This window comes from Euprymna scolopes, chromosome 35 (genome assembly GCF_053919585.1).
Source record: "Euprymna scolopes isolate OS-2025 chromosome 35, ASM5391958v1, whole genome shotgun sequence".
NCBI lineage: Eukaryota > Metazoa > Mollusca > Cephalopoda > Sepiida > Sepiolidae > Euprymna > Euprymna scolopes.
The window spans coordinates 31,423,153-31,439,875 of record NC_136516.1 but is presented as its reverse complement, the minus strand read 5'-3'; the positions used below and the strand labels follow the sequence as shown (position 1 = coordinate 31,439,875).

The 16,723-nt window shown below is 33.6% G+C and overlaps 1 protein-coding gene across 1 annotated transcript in view; it reads left to right on the top strand.

Annotated features, from left to right (window-relative positions):
• Positions 1-12,935, top strand: part of LOC145259793 (V-type proton ATPase subunit F-like) — a 28,599-nt gene extending 15,664 nt beyond the window's left edge. Inside the window, exons 2-5 of the mRNA XM_080117558.1 lie at positions 5,531-5,612; positions 8,124-8,206; positions 10,324-10,446; positions 11,988-12,935. Of these exons, the coding sequence (XP_079973684.1) occupies positions 5,531-5,612; positions 8,124-8,206; positions 10,324-10,446; positions 11,988-12,017 (318 nt within the window). The 3' untranslated portion in view covers positions 12,018-12,935. The remainder of the gene's footprint in view (positions 1-5,530; positions 5,613-8,123; positions 8,207-10,323; positions 10,447-11,987) is intronic.
• Positions 12,936-16,723: the final 3,788 nt, after the last annotated feature.

Here is a 16,723-nt window from a genome sequence, read left to right as displayed (position 1 = left end):
TTTTGTTTTGTTTTGTCTTTTTTTTGTTTTGTCTTTTCTTTTTTTTTTTTGTTTTTTATTTTTTTTACTATCTTTGATCGCAAGCATTATTGTTTATACACCAGCTTAACCTCTCGATCCCAGTCAAAATCACATGAAAAACTTTTTATTGACCGAGTATTTCTTTGTTTTCTACGGCAGCAGACATAATACCAGGTCAGTTTAATGTGGATAAAACCAGATCCCCTGCCTAAGACGGCACTCTACAAAGATACTAAAATAGTAGTGAACATATCTGTCAGCATTCTGTAATTACATTGCGGTGGAATAATAAAATTATCATCCTGAAAAAGACGATTCCATTTCCGTTTGATGAAAACGGGTTTTCTATTTTTTTGTTGCAGACCATCTACTAGTTGGTCAGTTCTTTTTTATCTTGTGAAGTAATCGAATTCAGCTTTAGGTTAATATGGGTTATCAGGAGAGAAAATGGGCCGTTTCAGGGCCTTCCTCTTCCTAATTTATTTTATTGTAGACCTTTATATAGCCATTATAATTTGAATGTTGGATGCGTAATTGAAATGAGTGTTTTCATTATTGAGTGATTATATATTAATTATCATAGATATTATTTTCTGTGATGTAAATACGTTAGATTACAATGTATTAGAAAATTTTATGTTGTATCATAAAACTAAATAAGCATAATATGGTTAGGATGGATGGAAATAACTTTTGCATTTTATTCATTTAGATATGAGATATTTAAAACTGGGCGGCTCTTAGCGATATCCATTTAGTTGCAAGAAAGCAGGCACGTCCTGTATAATGTCATAAAGATATGTCAAAATCACTTAAAAGAAGCCATGTAAGCATACTACATTGTCAAAAATGATAGAAAAAAAGTAGGCTTCACCAATGTTTGCACTAATATCCATATAAAATAACATTTCAAGTCATGAAAACATTTAAAATTAAAAAAAAGGGAAAAAGTATTGTACCGTTGCACAGGTAACCAACACGTATTTTTGTTGTACAACAGCATTTATTTCCTCATTCTTTCATCATCACCGTGACGTCCCGCACGTGATCATCATCTCGAACGGATACTATTCAGTTAGTGTCAAGTGCCTTGACCTCCAAGCAATTTCACTTGCCATTAATTTTAAAAGTAACAAGTGAAGCATGCATGGTCTCCCGTGATTGCACAATGAACAAGGAAAAAAAAATGACTAAGTTCATCATTCCCCCCCCCCTCCACATTTAACCCCAAAAATCCCCAGGGGACGTCAAATCATGGTGAAAATGAACAAACAGTGCAGTTTTAGGCCTTAACATATGTAAATTTGAGTTCTGCACCATGCAGAAAAAGAAATGACTAAGTCTATCATTGCGCCCCCTCCCCATTTAGTTCCAAAAGTCCTCAAGGCCTTAACATATTTAAATTTGAGTTCAGCACCATGCAAAACTGCTAAATAAACATACATAGAAAATTTTGGACAAATATGGTAAAATAGTCCCAAAAATGAAGTGTTTTTATTAGCCCTAAAAGAGCCCTTGGGGCACACCTAAGAGTTATTGCGACGTAAAGACAAAATTATATAGAAATCAGTTAGTTACAAGTTTTCAGAAAGTTTTATAAAATCCAAGACATCAAATTTTTTTAACAAGCACAAAAGTGTAAATTTTAACCATTTTAACACGAAAGGCATTCCTAGGGGGACAACCGGAGTTTTCACGGAAAATCCGTCCTGTTACTTTCTTACTCATATCATGTTTAATGTTTGTGCAGAATTTAAAAAAATTCAGAGGTGAAGTTATTGAGAAAAGTGCGGACAGACGAATGGACACGAGTGAATTTACAGGTTCACCATCCTTTTGTCAGGGGACCAAAAATGACTTTAAATATACCTTTCCTGTGTTTCGTATTAGATTTATAAGAATCTAAGTAACAAAATACTGAGAAAAAACAAAACAAGAGACATGGTTCAAAACCTTATAAAAAATAAAGCAATTATTTATAAATTACTCAGCATAACTCTTGCTAAGAATTTGACACAGCCTTTTTTTTTTTTTTTTTTAAATCTTAGTAACCATAAAATAAAAAAACTGGAGACATTTAGTATTCTCGGCCAAGAATCGACCCTTGAACAGCTCAAATACCAATTTAGCAGAATAAAATGTGTTCATTTCGACATGTTTAATTCTAACTTCTCAAAACGTCATAAGCTACTTGCTTCGTTAACCAAGATTGAAACCTTATCCCTCAGATTGCTGCATAACTAAATCATAACGCTAGAACTTTTGTTCAACATCAAAGATTCACATTGACTCAAGGTCCCCACAAAACAGGGGTTCGCAACTAAAAAATATGACTCATAAAAATTAAAAATTCGAAAGTGAAAAGAGAAATAAACAAAAGAAACAATAAAAAAAATATTGCTTATAATCCAGTTTAGAGCTTGCAATTTTTTTTTTTTTTTTTTTTTTTTTAAGTTTAGCCTCTCAGTTTGGTTCTTTCTTGCTTTCTAAAAGTTTCCATCTCTGCTTGATTCGTTCTTGCTCCTTCCTTTGTTACTACATGGTTTCGTAGGCAGGAAGTTCCATAGGCAGGAAGTTCTAGGAAAGATGCTTTGTTGGTGGAATTTGCATTTAGACTTGGATACAGATAGAGAGTGGGGGGGGGTTGACAGTGACTGCAGCTAGACAAGTGTTTTTTGTAAAAGTTTGGCGAGGGCAACCATAGATTGAAGCTCAGTCGAGCACTTACTATTAAAAAAAACAATAGAACAGAAACAGGCTCACAATGTGGGAAAGAGGTTGCAGGAAAGAGAAAAGGGCATTACCTAACAAGTTTCGAGACCAGTTTTGAACTTTATCAAGGCAGCATAAAGAGCTCTGAGCAACTCCTGCTCAAATGTGGCAACAGTACTCCTTTTTAAGATATATCTGGCTCTTATACAGGTGGAGTATTGCGTTGGGAATGGGATAACTTCTGGAGCATTAGAATGACGCAACCATTTTTTCCAGCAACATTGGCAACAGATTTGATGTAAGTTTTTCATTTCAGGTCAGGAGTGAGGGTCAAACCCAAAAACCTATCAAAGCTTCTTTGAGACGAGAGCCATTCATATCAGTTGGGGTCAAATGGAGATTTTTTTCTTTTTTTTATCCTTTGTAAAAAAGGTCTGGAATTTATGGCACCAAATTATCTTATGTACCGTTGCACAGGCAACCAACACATTGTAGCCTCAGTCGCAAAGCAGACAAAGAATAGAAAAAAACTTCAATTTGCTTTTATTTCCTCATTCTCTTATCACTGTGATTGTCTTCTCAAGCGTGCTCTTGAACGTCATTCATGTCTCTAAAGTGATCGTTCTCTTTCCCCTTTTTATAGTCTTTTTTGTCTTTACTGGTGACATCATTTTGCATGTGCACATCCGCTCTGTTACAGTATTAATCGGAATAAACTTTGCGACAAGAACAATAGCAGAAATTTGCCATGAAGCAAGTAGACAACAGAATATATTGTTTTAAAAGAAACGGCTTACCGTGTAGGTTTGTAGATAATCATTTTTTTCAGCTGTTTTCACATATGAAGTATTCCATTTCAGCTTCCAGTTAAAGCTGGATTATCAGGAGAGAATACAGACCGTTTCAGGGCCACCTTGTTTTTAATTAATTCACTTGTAGGCATGTACATAATCGTGTTTGTTTTTTAGGGGCTTTTTTTTTTTTTTGTTTGAGGGGTATTTCATTTCACCCTCCAGATAATGTAAGGGCATCAGGAGAGAATATGCACTATTTTGGGGCCTTCCTCTCCGATGGCTTTTTGCATATAGGCCACTTCACTAATGTAAGGCTCTATTATTTGAATTGCATTTTAATGAACTGTTAGAAAAAGAAGAAAGGAAACTTCTTATTAGGGAAATTGTGAAAGATTTTTTTTGCAATTCATTTCAGACGATGGTGGTGGTGGGAGGTTAAACCTAAACACCCAAAATGATTTCATTCATTTTTTTTTGTTTGTTTTTTGTTTTTTTGTTTGTTTGGGTTTTTTTTTTGTTTTCTTTTTTTGTTTGTTTTCTTTTTGTTTTAATTTTTTGCATGACAGAATATGTGTATAGGAATGCATGGTAAAAAATAAGCAAATAAAAACAATTCTGAAACGATCGTATGCCTAACCATTGTCCATTTTGAATTCTTGGAACTAGAATAAATAGTATTTTAAATGTATGTCTGTGTGTGTGTGTGTGTGTCTCTCTCTCTCTCTCTCTCTCTCTCTCTCTCTATATATATATATATATATATATATATATATAATTTGGATTTTTTATTTGGATCTATTTGTCAACATTATAAATCCGACTTATGAGAACATTATTTCTTATGATCACTTCACCCTGGGAATACCTAACCATTCCATATCCTTTCATCTGGATTTTTAATCTTTAATTTATCATTTACTTTTTTCATTTCTTTTCCACATTTCATGAACTTTCTGCACTAAAACTTTTTTTGCATATATTTCAAGTTTTCATATGATGCAGTTTCAATATATGCCAGTACCAGCAAATTCATAGCTTTGCTATAATATTCATTTGCTAATATCATTCCTCTGATGAAAAGAACGTATTTCTTTGAAACTCCACAAATTAAGGGAATCTTAATATTTCTTATTTGAGTATCCTGTGGAACAATAAATTCTTGTAAAGTATAATTTACAGTCTTAAATTGTGTTCTCTTATATACTCTGTTAATTAGAAATTGCAACAATTTATTATTCGACAAGGAATACAAAATTTTTTAAAATTTCCTTATTCTATGGAGTTTCAAAGAATGCCTCTTATCCTCAGAGGAAATTAGCTAGCAAAATGATTTTCATAGGCAGGATATAAATTTTGCTGGTTAGCGCATAAATTGAAAACTATAAATTATGCAAAAAGTCATATTTGTATGAAAGTTGATGATAATGCAAAAATATATGCTTTAAAAGGAATTTCCAAATGAAGAAAAATAGAAAAATGTTGTATGATCCAAAGAAAAAGCTGATCCGATGTAGAGCTGCGCATGAAATAATCCAGTAAAAATAGTAATTATCAAAGTTGTTTGACAGGAAATGTGAATAAATTCTACAAATGTGTGTATGTATGTATATATATGTATATATTTGAAAATTTTCCGGGGGGGGGTACAGAATTTTATAACGGCTAAATACAGACCAAAAAGCATAATGAGTTTAAAAAATAAAAAAAAAAAATGAAAATAAAAGGTTAGCTAACCAGGTTTCGTTCCTCACTTATCAAAGCTAAATTGAGGAAAATATGATTTAAAACAAAAAATTCATGAATATGGTGGGATGGATAGGAAAAAAAAATAAATAAATAAAAAAGAATAAAAATAAACGGGGGGAAAAATTACATAGAGATTAAACTAAGTCCAAGATTTTCTTTTTGCTATATATATATATATATATATATATATATATATACTTTATTATTTTCACCTATTGATTGATTCTTTGATTCTTATGATGGTTTTCATATTTCAGGATACGTGCGTTGGATTCCTGCTGGGCGGCATCGGTGAGCTAAACAAAAATCGTCAACAGAATTTTTTGGTAGTCAACAAAAGTAAGCATTAAAAACATTTTTTCAGCATTTTCTTATTTTTATTTTTTTTTTTAATTTTGATTTCCCCCCCCCCCTCTTATTTTCATATACTTATTTTGTGAAACCTTTAAAAAAAATTGTTTTAACTGATGCGGTTACAAACCATGGAACTGATAATATCAAGTTCAGTTTTTGTCAGATAGACATGTAAAAAAAAATCATTAAAATGTATATGTATATATATATATATATATATATATATAAAAATATGCAACGTAATGCAGGTATTTGTGTGCAAGGGAGGAAACTCTCACCATGTAGGAAGTGGATTCGGGTGCATAGGCAGTGTTCCCATGCTGCCATTATCAATAATAAAAATAACAAATTGTCTTAATATTTAAAGCAATAAAAAACATACCATATTTAAGGTAAGGCTTAAATATGGTATGGCTACAAACAATGCAGTTGTGGCTTCAATTCTTGCCAATGTCAAGCCATGACTGCTAGCTTGCAAGAAACCCATATCATATGTTATCCATATCTATGGATAACATTTGTATGCATAAAAAATTATAAATATAGATTTGTAGAATATCCATCCTAGGAAGTTTATAAGCAATATGTATAGCATTAGTTTTACATTAATTTTTTTTTTCTTTTTTTTTTTTTTTTGGGGGGGGGGTCTCTCTCTCTCTCTCTCTCTCTCTCTCTCTCTCTCTCTCTCTCTCTCCCCCCACACACACACATCTAAATGGTAAAGTTTAAAAAGAAAATAATGTGCACGCGTTACTCACTCTGTTGCCTAGAATGTATATTCACAATTCAGAATGATAAATAGTTTATGGTTTACATATTATTGGCACTCGCATGTATGCATGTACCTATCCTTTTAATACTAGTGGGAAGGGGGGATGCCCCGCCTTGCCCAGTAATAAAATATGCTTAAATATATTTTAATCCGTGCAGATTTTGTATTTATTATTACAGAGTCCTTTCTCTATTGAATATTATATTGTACCTAATATATCGTACTGCTGTCCAAAGTTTTTTTACAAAATCATTTGGATGCCATCAGCTAGAATCAAAACCAAAGCATTTAGTACTCCAGCCATGTTTCCTACCGTTTGAGCTATCAACAGGTAAGAAGGATTGAAAATTAAACTACTTCAAGCTATGAATGAATTTGCATATCCGTAAAAGCAATAGAAATAAGTCAGCAATAGTTTCAAATAAATATTTATTTTGGCTTTTTTTATCTTAGGGAATTTCAAATGGAACCCTTTATTTAATCCACAAGGATAGTACTCTCGTTCTGTCAGGCATGACCTAAAAGAAGTGTTAAATAATTCACATTTATATTCTTAGTATTGCATGCATTGAGGATTGAACTGTCATCTTGCACGTTCTTTTCACAACATTTCGTCATTAGTATTTTTTTTTTTTTAATTTTCTGCCTTTGAAAATTGTAATGCTGGGTATGGGGCAGCCAAACCAGCTGCCAACATTGCCCTGCTTTTTATTGAAATCAACCGAGAGCTCTTTTTAGTATCCTCACTGTTCCCTTAAGTGCAATTGTCTGGATCTCTTTTGCACTTGGTTCCCCAGGAATATTAGTTAGGTAGGACTTCAGGTTCTTCTTCATAAGTCCTGTGGCACCTATGATGAGTGAATGCGTGTCTTACTAAGTTGTGAGAATTTTGACGTTTTAATTTTCAATCTGATTAATACGAAGCTTCTTTTTTATTTTTTTAAAAAGCATATTAATAGTTAGTGGTGAAAATGGGGTAGAAATGGATTGTTTAGGGAGAGGGGGGGGGGGCGCTCAACAAGAACTTGTTTACATTGGACTTGAATATAGCCATATTGCAGTCAGTTGGAAAGAAGGCCAACGGAACACAGTTCCATAGGCAGGAAGTTCTAGGAAAGATGCTTTGTTGGTGGAATTTGCATTTAGACTTAGACACAGATAGAGGGGGGGGCAGTGACTGCAGCTTGACAAGTGTTTTTTGTAAAAGTTTGGTGAGGGCAACCACAGATTGAAGCTCAGTCGAGCACTTACTATTAAAAAATACAATAGAACAGAAACAGGCTCGCAATGTGGGAAAGATGTTGCAGGGAATAGAAAAGGGCATTATCTAACAAGTTTCGAGGCTAGTTTTGAACTTTATCAAGGCAGCATAAAGAGCTCTGAGCAACTCCTGCTCAAATGTGGCAACAGTACTCCTTTTTAGGATATATCTGGCTCTTATAGAGGTGGAGTATTGCGTTGGGAATGGGATAACCTCTGGAGCATTAGAATGACGCAACCATTTTTTTTTTTTCAGCAACATTGGCAACAGATTTGATGTAAGTTTTTCATTTCAGGTCAGGAGTGAGGGTCAAACCCAAAAACTTATCAATGAGAATTTTGACTATTTTAATTTTCAGTCTGATTAATCAGAAGCTTCTTTTTTTTTTTTTTTTTTTTTTTTTTTTTTTTTTTTTTAAATCATTTTTTTTTTTTTAAATCATTTTTTTCTCTACCTTCAACAGATACCAGTATCAGTGAACTTGAAGAATTTTTCCGGGCGTTGTTGGTTCGTCCTGACATTGCTATTATATTAATAAATCAAAATGTGAGTGCAAAAAATTTCTATTTTGCTTATTTATGTTTGTGTGTCCAGCTGAAAATTTTTTTTTAAATATATATGTACAGCTAAAAGTAAAGAAAAAAAAAAATTATTTTTTCTACTTTGCTTATTACAATAAAATATAAACGGGGAATCTCCATGAAACATGTTCAACTTATACAGAAACTAAACTTTATAACCTGTTAAAGACAAACAAGTTATAATCCATATACTGAGAATGCCAAACTGATGGTTGAATATGGTTAAATTTGTGCTTATTTTCTGCATTAAATACTAATCCCTATTATTAATCACAAATTGTGCATCAAATGGATACCATAATACTTAGTCCGCTGCACCTTATCATAACAAAGATCCATACAAAATTTCAACCGGATCGGTTCAGTAGTTTCCGAGAAAAAGGGGAATTTAAATACTAATCTCTATTGATCCGAACAAGTGCTATAATTATAATACTTATCATGAAAGGTTGACTCAAATTGGAAATTTTTTTCTTTTTTTTTATAAGAGTTGCTATTTATCAAGATCTGAAGGCCACTTGGGGATAAGGGTTAACGAGTGTACAGTGGTCACTGGGATACCAGCATATTAATAGTTAGTGGTGAAAATGGGGTAGAAATGGATTGTTTAGGAGGAAGGGGAGCTCAACAAGAACTTGTTTACATTGGACTTGAATATAGCCATATTGCAGTCAGTTGAAAAGTAGGCCAACGGAACACAGTTCCATAGGCGGGAAGTTCTAGGAAAGATGCTTTATTGGTGGAACTTGCATTTAGACTTAGACACAGATAGTGTGGGGGGGGGGGATAGTGACTGCAGCTAGATAAGTGTTTTTTGTAAAAGTTTGGCGAGGGCAACCATAGATTGAAGCTCAGTCGAGCACTTACTATTAAAAAAAAACAATAGAACAGAAACGGGCTCACAATGTGGGAAAGAGGTTGCAGGGAAGAGAAAAGGGCATTACCTAACAAGTTTCGAGGCCAGTTTTGAACTTTATCAAGGCAGCATAAAGAGCTCTGAGCAACTCCTGCTCAAATGTGGCAACAGTACTCCTTTTTAGGATATATCTGGCTCTTATAGAGGTGGAGTATTGCGTTGGGAATGGGATAACTTTTGGAGCATTAGAATGACGCAACCATTTTTTCCAGCAACATTGGCAACAGATTTGATGCAAGTTTTTCATTTTAGGTTAGGAGTGAGGGTCAAACCCAAAAACCTATCAAAGCTTCTTTGAGACGAGAGCCATTCATATCAATTGGGGTCAAATGAAGATCGAAGCTTTTAGGTGAAAAGATAGAAGTTTGGTTTTGGATGCATTAAAATTAGCTAGCCACCTTTTGCCCCATTACATCACGTGCTCAAGGTCAGAGGAGAGAAACTCTGAGAGCTCTTAGTCATTATTGGCCTTTGAAGTGTTGCCAGAGATGATAGTGTCATCTGTGTATATGTCAACAATGTGATTGGAAGGCGGGGAGGCTTATTGATGAAGATAAGAGAGTTGGACCCAGGATGGGTCCTTGAAGCATGTCAGCATTGATAGATGGTAGGCCTACAGAATTGACCAGACATATCTTCTCTCGTCAAGAATAAATGTTTATGAACTGATCGTGTTTTTTTGGGAGGGGAGAGCGGTCATGTCTTACACAAGTTACATATAATCTTGGTTGCTCTGTTACAGGTTGGAAATCAATTTTATTTTTCAAATTCATTTTTTAAATTTAAAAGAAAAAGTGATATTTTTTAAAACTTTAATGACAACCGATTGATATGCACAAAGAATTATTATGATAGCACTTCTTTTTGCGGACATTCAGAATTTGTTCTTTCTTTCCAAGACCTCTTTCTGCCTTAAGAGACAACAAAAATTCCCCAAAATTAAGGAATTAATTCCTGGAGCTGACACTTGATCTCTAATGGAAAATTCCGATATATATGCATCTCATATAAAGTTCTCCTTTATTTATGTTAAATAAAACTTTACAAGACCTTTCATTTGTCCATTTCACTTCTCAACACTGTTACCTGCATTGCTATAGCCTTCTTATACTCCTCCATATTTATGTATTTTATTATTATTTTTTTTTTTTTTAATTCTTTTTAAGGTTGCTGAGTTGATTCGTCACGCAATCGAAGCTCACACTCTTCCGATTCCTGCAATTTTGGAGATTCCGAGTAAAGATCATCCTTATGATCCAAGCAAAGATTCCATTTTGAGAAGGGCCAAGGTATGATTCTCTCTTGGATTTTATCTCCTCAGCTGATCACATAGATTTTTTCCTTTTTCTTTATTATAAGTTTAATGTATGATGCATGAATAGGATAGTTTATACACTGCCTTAAAAATGTTCAATATACTTCTACTAATTTTATTATTAGAATCCTTTGAGATGAGTCATTTGTATATTTATTAATTTGCAGACTGTTATTCTTATAATTGTTGTTTCACAACGTGTCGCCAACTATTCCTGGCCTTCATCAGGTGGTTAACCACAATGGGATAGGAATGCTGAGTCTCTTAACTATATCCTCAATAATTACTGCCTTCCATAGTTGTTGTTGTCTCACCAGGTTTTTGCCAATTAATCCTCTGACCGTTATCTTCAGACAATGTGCACCTGGAACCGTAGAGACTCTACCTCTATCTACTACACCAGATTTCCAGTTGAACATTGTCTAAAGATAGCGGTTTCAATCCTACCCAAAGCCGTAATCAGATAATTTTATTTTCGCTACAATTGTTGTTATCCTTTTTGGAATCATTTCTTTTTTTACAAGAATGGTTCTCCACTTAAATGCAAGCTTTTCCAGGTGATTTGATGCCAAATCAAGTTGGATTTATATTTTTGTACCTTTTAGATCTTTATGTATATAGATCTTTATAGTTTTATGTATAGATCTTTATAGTTTTGTGTATAGATCTTTATAGTTTTGTGTATAGATCTTTATAGTTTTGTGTATAGATCTTTATAGTTTTGTATATAGATCTTTATAGTTTTGTATATAGATCAACTGCTTTAAAAAAAGTTTATTATAATCTCTATTTTATTTAATGTTCCACAATGATTTCTATATATACTATTTATTCAAAGGAAATCTACATTTGAAGAAGTAACCTCATTTGCATATTACATTGAATTAAGGAAAATCTATTTTAATAATTATCTCCATGTTATTAATTGCTTGTTGTAATAGAATTGTTTTAATTGTTCTATTTAGAAATATTATTTAAAATTGATTTAATTTACTTTTAATTTAATTTCTATTATTATTATTATCTGACACCAATTAGCTTTAAAAATGGAAGTAAGTTTATTTAAGCTATGAGAGTTATTTCCTGTTTAATTTTCATATACCAAAATGGATGCATTTTATGCTTCCATAATTCCAACATATGGTTCACTTTTAGGAAAATCCTAAGTGAGGATATTCGGTGTATCTTAAATAGTCTATGACTAAACCCTCTGCCCGCCAATATGTTTACATGCAGTGATGCCGGGTATATACAGCTAGTTACTAAATAAAAATTTAAGTCTATTACACTTGCTTGGGTTCAGTTAAAAATTTCAAGTCGGTTACTAACTGGTAAAATATGTATGGAAAAGTCTTGAAAGTACGACAGGTGAAATGTGAAAATACAATAAAAATGAGAATAATAGTCAAGAACTTTTATTAAAAACAGCAATGCCATATCTCAAAAAATCTTTTGAAAAAAAAAAAATCTTTGATTCCAAAAATATAATTTTTTTTATGTTTCTATCTTTTGTAGGGAATGTTCAGCGCTGAAGAATTCCGATAATCGTTTCTGGAAACTCTTGGACAGCAAAGCACTGTGTGTGTGTCTGTATATGTATGTATGTTTGTTTGTGTGTGTGTGTTTGTAAGAAAGCGCCTTGGTCAATGTATACACATGTGCTGTCCTCCACTACCTATGTTCATTACTTGAACCCCCCCCCCTTTCTGGTGACGGTGGACCAAGTTCCAAATTCTCTTCTTAGGATTTCCTAAAATAGTGGTTCTGTTGTTGCCAACTGGAGATGGTAATTCTTGACTGTCGCTCTAGTTGTTAAAAGTAAGTGTAGATTGTAAAAAATATCTTGTAGATGGTCTGAGGTCGGTCATCAGTGATAGACTGGTTTCACTGCAGGTTTGAGTTTTATAGCATCAGACTCGCCTCACCAGCATCCCATGCATTTCTCAAATGAAAAATGCTTCTTCCTTGAATGCAACATCATGTTACACATGACATAAACATTGCAATGTGTGCGTATGTTTATGTATGCATTACAGATCAGAATAGCATCAGTACCATCAGTTTCTAATAAAACAGACCTATAGTTGATCTCTTATGCCGGGCTCTCATCAGTGTAAAAAAGATAGAGGTTGAAGAAAGTCCAGTAAAGGAGACTTTGTTCTGATTTGAAACTGATGGTACCAATGTTATGCTGATGTTCTGTAATCCATTAATACATATCTAAATAAAAAAACTATTATGGACTTATTTTTTTTATAATTGAGCACTCTACTATGATTCTCTCCCACTACCATATAAAAGGTGTCCTAAAAACTTGGATATCATTTTAAAGGCAATTGTCTTGAAAACTAAGTCTGCATTTACTTGCCTCTCCGTGTTAGACACAAGGTTGGTTTTAAATCTGGAGAAGAAAAAAAAATCTAGCTCTCCCCAAAAACGGTACACTGAATTGGAACAAAAATTTTTTTTAAATTTGGGTTACCAAACTTTTCCTTTTTATGGACTTCTTTACAAGAGTTTTTCAGACTCTCATCTGCTCTGATGATACTCTGCCAAATTCTTTATCCCAACATAGCAGCATTCCTCATTAAATATTTGGTATTAAGTCCAAGTGTACTTTCTAGTTGGTGACATTTTTCCAAATGTTACATTGAAGGCGTGGTGCAGTCTTCAGTGATAGTGTACCCAATTCCAAAACACGAATTGACTTCTCGTTGGTGCTCGATGATATGACTTAATCTGAAATCAAGCAAAAATATATAATTTTTTCATCTGTTTCTATGCAGTCTTTGAAAATTTTAGATTGTTTCAACAAGAATTGCAAAAATTCTTGACCTGCAAAATGATATAACTTTTTTGGGAATGCAAATGCAATACTCTTTCGATAGATCTCATCCTGCCACAAGATCTAAGATTGAACCATGGTTGCATTCTAGTAGTCACTCTATTTTCATGTTTATAATATTTTATTATTATATAGGTCTACAAAAATTGCATTAAGCACTATTGGATTAAATGGTATAAATGCTACCTTAATATTTGGTGTTATATATAATTATGGCAATAATAATTAAACATAATGAAGAACAAAAAAACTGTTTATATATTCATTGTTTTGTCTTTATTTCAAGACTTTTTCAAGATGACTCACTTTAAGAAAATAGTGAAATAAATAGAAAACGTTGATGACTATATAAACAATTTTTTTTTTCATTTTCCATTTTTATATATTATATATATATATATATATATATATATATATATATATATATATATATATATATATATATATATATAAAATACACATTAATGACATGAAAATTCAGTTTTTTTATTTTTAATATGAACAGAGCTAAAACAACAGATCTTGCGTAAGGTGCCCTATATCCTTTTAGACAGTTTTATAATAATAATAATACGATTTCTACAATGTCTTCAAGTGGATAAAAAATGTATAATGGGCTTCTGAGGATGGGATCCACTGTGAAACTGCAGTTAATGGTGTAATTACTTATTCTCATCAAATAAATAAAATGACTTATGAAAATCAAGATTTATTGGGGAAATTTTGTGAAATCTTAGATAATTATTTGAATTATAAAAAAAAAATAAAAGATTTTATTCCAAATGTTGCCATCATTGTTCGTCTTTTTATTTTTTTAATTTTATTTTAAACTGTGTTTTTTTTTAGATGAGGATTGATAGTTTGTATTACGCAAACTACTGTTCTCATCTTGAGTGTTATTCACACTACATTTCAGCCGATGTAACCTACAACCTTCTTCAGGTATATTTTATTGAACCAAGGAATCGGCATAGAATTTCAAATGAGGAATCTACACAGAATTTTGAACTGAACCGTTTATTTAATCGATAAAGGTAGCATGCTTTTGTACCATGACCGGGTAGAAATCTTAAGTGATTCGCAATTGCATTCTTAGTATCGTCTGCACTGAGAATTGAACCTTCATCCTCCAGAAGAGTGTTCCATCAATTGTGAGAATAACATTCAACAGTGGTCCAAATAATACAAATTATAAATCCTCATCTCAAAAATTCAGAAACAAAGGTTGGTGATCATTTCCTTTCTATAGGCCGACCGACTCGAGAATTCATACAAACCCATTAGAATCAAGACCTTCTTTGACTATGTCATTCTTTTGCTGAAAAAAAAAAAAAAATATGGAGAAACGTTTTTCGATTCCTTACTCTCTTCTGTTTACTACACCCCTTTTCTCACAGGTTAAACATTGCGAGTTATCGAAGAGAGGAAAAAATTACAAAATGGCAGTCGCTGGGGATATTGTTTTGGATTGGTGTGTGCGACGGCTGTGCTCCACCCTAAAATCAGGGTGCATCATTCAATGACCAAGGAAAATGATTGGGAGAGAGTGATACCAAGTTATTAATCAGTGGCGCCAGTAATTCCCATCCGAATGGAAATATGAATTTGTCGGATGATTTAGAAGCAGAAATTGAAACTGTTTTACAAGAGAGAATCTTTTTTTTTTTTTTTTTTTTTTTTTGTGAGATGACGAGAAGACCACTTATGCAAGTGAATTCTCAATGTCATAAGAGGAAGAAATTTCCTCTTGGTGTCTGAGCAAAAACTTGAAGTTTGGGCCACATCAAGTGGCAGTATGCCTTGTTTGGAGGTGAAGGTGAGTAAAAAAAAAAAAAAAAAAAAAAAATCAAGTATTCAGAGAGAGAGAGAGAGAGAGATCTCAGACACAAAACTTCTACAGAAATAAAACCCACAGACATAATTATTAAGTGAAAATATACAGTATAAGTTTCCAAACATGATTGAAATACATGTATTGCCAAGGTAAATGAATTTTTTTTTTTTTTACATGGAGGTCACCACTTATCAAGGCCCAGAAGCCACTCGGGGATAAGGGTTATTGTGTGTACAGTAATCAATAGGATAGTATCGTAGTATTAGTATTGGAGATTTGATAAAGTGTCATTACTTAAGGGGGTGATTCATCAGGAATTTGTTTGTGTTGGACTTGAAGACATCCAAGTTGAAGTCGGGATGGAAACAGGCAAGCGGCAGAGAGTTCCACAGGCGTGCAGTTCTAAGAAAGCTTTGTTCCTGGAATCTACATTTTGATTTAGGCATGGATAAAGAGTAGCGAAAATTATTGACAGTGGTTTCAGCTAGACGGGTGTTTTTTGTAAAAGATTGGCAGGGTGGGGGCAGAGAATGGAGCTCAGACGAGCACTTACCATGGAAATAACGATAAAACAGACAGGCTCGCAACGTCTCTTCTGTGAGAGAGAGGTTGCAGGGAAGAGAAAAGGGCATCCCCCACTAAGCCACAAAGTCTATTTTGTACTCTGTCAAGGCAGGATAGGCTGTTTTTAGCAGCTCCTGCCCAGATATGGCAGCAGTATTTCATCCTTGGATGTACCTGGCTTTTATATAGATAGAGAATTGCATCGTTAGTGAGATATCTTCTGGAGCGGTAGAAAGATCCCACCATCTTTCCAGCGACCTTGGCAACAGACTTGATGTACGTGTTCCATTTCAGATAAGGAGTAAAGGTCAAACCCAGAAGCTTATCAAAACATGGAGCCTCCCCTAGACGAGAGCCATTCATTTCAATTGATGCCAGATGGGTTCAGAGCATTTATGATGCAATGATATGAGCTTAGTCTTAGATGCATTAAAGGTAACCAGCCACCTCTTCCCCCACTGTACCAACGCGCTCAAGATCTGAGGAGAGAGAATCAGAGAGAACATTGTCATTTACGGCCTTTGATGTGTTGCTATAGATAGTCGTGTCATCAGCATAGATGTCAACGAATGATTTTAGTATGAGATCATTGATGTAGATCAAAAAGAGAGTTGGGCCCAGGATGGACCCCTGAGGAACTCCAGCATTAATACTGTGGGCCTCTGATTTCTGCCCATCAACCACTACTCTTATGAGTCTATCAGAGAGAAATGATTTAATGATTGAGAAAACATTTCCAGTTATACCGTAGCTGGAAATCTTGTGAAGTAGGCCTTTATGCCATACCTTATCGAAGGCCTTTGATATGTCAAGAGCAATTGCCCTAGAAATTAAGCTTTTGTCGAGAGATTCGCTAAACCTACGAGATATAACCGTTAGCATGTCTGTTGTAGATTTAGCAGAACGGAAACCATATTGCGTGTCACTAAGAAGGTTATTTCTGCTGAGGTGGTTGACTACTTCTCTATTTAATATGGATTCCAGCAACTTACTTATGTCACACAGGAG